At 54.2% G+C, this 2203-nt stretch overlaps 1 protein-coding gene across 1 annotated transcript in view; it reads left to right on the top strand.

The window, feature by feature from the left end:
* Positions 1-2203, top strand: part of TGFB1 (transforming growth factor, beta 1) — a 23797-nt gene that overhangs the window by 8846 nt on the left and 12748 nt on the right. Inside the window, exon 2 of the mRNA XM_011936597.1 lies at positions 489-606. Coding sequence (XP_011791987.1) covers positions 489-606 — 118 coding nt within the window. The remainder of the gene's footprint in view (positions 1-488; positions 607-2203) is intronic.

The following is a 2203-nucleotide window of genomic DNA, read 5'->3' as shown; positions in this document are numbered from 1 at the left end:
CGCCACCATGCCTGGCTAACTTTTGTATTTTTAGTAGAGATGGGGTTTCACCATGTTGGCCAGGCTGGTCTTGAACTCCTGACCTCAAGTGATCCACCCGCCCTGGGCTCCCAAAGTGCTGGGATTACAGGCGTGAGCCACTGTGCCCGGCCCAGAATGTTAACAGCGGAATTTTAGCATTGTGGGCTGTCCACGCTGAGTGGGGCTTAGCATTTCACCAATGAGGAAACAGGCCGGAGAAGGCAGGAGAACACCTTTGACTGAGCTGTGTGAAGGTGCCTTAACCGCAGCCTGGGCTTTTTCTCCACCCTTCCTCTCACGGGTGCTGTGGGGGAGGATGGGTGCCCCAGGACCACACAGCGTGGCCGTCTGAGAAAGTAGTGCGTAGGAACTTTCTGGAAGCAGATGGGGTGAAGGGTTGAGTTAGTATCTGAGGGGGCGTGGCAGCATATACCCACTGTCTCTCTCCCAACTTCATCATCCTCTAGAAATACAGCAACAATTCCTGGCGATACCTCAGCAACCGGCTGCTGGCGCCCAGCGACTCGCCGGAGTGGTTGTCTTTTGATGTCACTGGAGTTGTGCGGCAGTGGTTGAGCCGCGGAGGTGAGGATCACTTGTGTGTCCCACGCCTGTTTCTCAATGGGGTGCACCCCATTGTTTGTCTTGGGGTCACTTTGCCTAGGATTCCTCTCCGCCCCCTGGTGTGAAAGCACTGAGACCTGGCTCCCCTCTGTGGCATGGAAACCCGAGTGATTGGCTAATCTGTTTCCTGAGCACCTCTCTGCCCTGTCCTGTGATGGGTGAGGCTAAGGACAGAGCAATGACCAAAACAGCCCCATCCTTGCCCTCATAGAGCTCATGTAGTTCATTGGGTGGGTAGCTGGGGGACAGACCTGTAAGGCAGTGATGACCCAGAGTGGGTGGGACCGGGATGGGGAGCCCAAAGGAGGTACCTGACCCAGCCCAGAATCAGGGAGGGCTTCCTGGAGGAGGGGCACCATAGCTGATGTTGAAGGGATGAGTAGAATGGTCAGGAAAAGGAGAGGTGTAAGAGTATTCTGGGGCTGGGCACGGTGGCTTACACCTATAATCCCAGCACTTTGGAAGACCAAGGAGGATGGATCACTGGAGCTCAGGAGTTTGAGAGCGGCCTGGGTAACATGGCAAAACCCAGTGTCTACAAAAAAATACAAAAATTAGCCATGCATGCTGGTGCGCGCCTGTAGTCCCAGCTGCTTGGGAGACTGAGGTGGGAGAATCATCTGCGCCTGGGAGGTCGAGGCTGCAGTGAGCCATAATCACAGTACTGCAATCCAGCCTACATGAAAGAGTGAGATCCCATCTCAAATAAAAGAAAAAAAAGTGTTCTAGGCAAGGGGAACAGTCTGTGCAAAGGCCCAGAGGCCAGAAAGCCTAACTCATTTGATCTGTCCCGGAGATGATTGGTCCCGGAGATGATTGTCTCTGTCCAGTTCCTGGCAGGGGCCATGGTGCCCATCTCTCTCTCCCTCACCTCCCTCTCATTTATGCTTTTATTCAATCATTCAATACACAGGTTCCTGCTGTGTGTCTGGCCCTGTGCTGGGTGGTGTGGGGGACATAGTGATAACCAAGACAGCCCTCAGTTCTGCCCTTATGGGGCCCACAGTCACTTCTGGACGTCGAACAGATCTTGCCCCACCAGGCAGGAATGACCTAGAATGATTGAGGATAGGACAGGGAGGCATGGGCAGAGAGGACAAGGCTGGGACAGAGAGGCATGCAGGATGGGGGATGCCCTAAGCGCTGTTGGGAGCCCAGAAGGCACCCAGAACCATCTGGGGAGCCTAGGAGGGCTTGCTGGGTGAAGGTGATTGTGTGGAGACTCACAGGATAAATAGTAGTTTGGCCACATGAAAAAATAGGGATTAGGGGGCGTGGTGACTCACGCCTGTAATCCCAGCACTTTGGGAGGCCAAGGAGGGTGGATCACAAGGTCAGGATATCGAAATCATCCTGGCTGACAAGGTGAAGCCCCGTCTCTACTAAAAATCCAAAAAAAGAAAAAATCAGCTGGGCATGGTGGTAGGTGCCTATAGTCCCAGCTACTTGGGAGGCTGAGGCAGAATGGTGTGAACCCGGGAGGCGGAGCTTGCAGTGAGCCAAGATCGCACCACTGCTCTCCAGCCTGGGCGACAGAGCAAGACTCCGTCTCAAAAAA

The sequence above is a fragment of the Colobus angolensis genome, unplaced genomic scaffold (assembly GCF_000951035.1).
Source record: "Colobus angolensis palliatus isolate OR3802 unplaced genomic scaffold, Cang.pa_1.0 Scaffold154, whole genome shotgun sequence".
Taxonomy (NCBI): domain Eukaryota; kingdom Metazoa; phylum Chordata; class Mammalia; order Primates; family Cercopithecidae; genus Colobus; species Colobus angolensis.
Note: the sequence above shows the minus strand (reverse complement) of the source record. Positions and strands in the feature narration are given on the sequence as shown.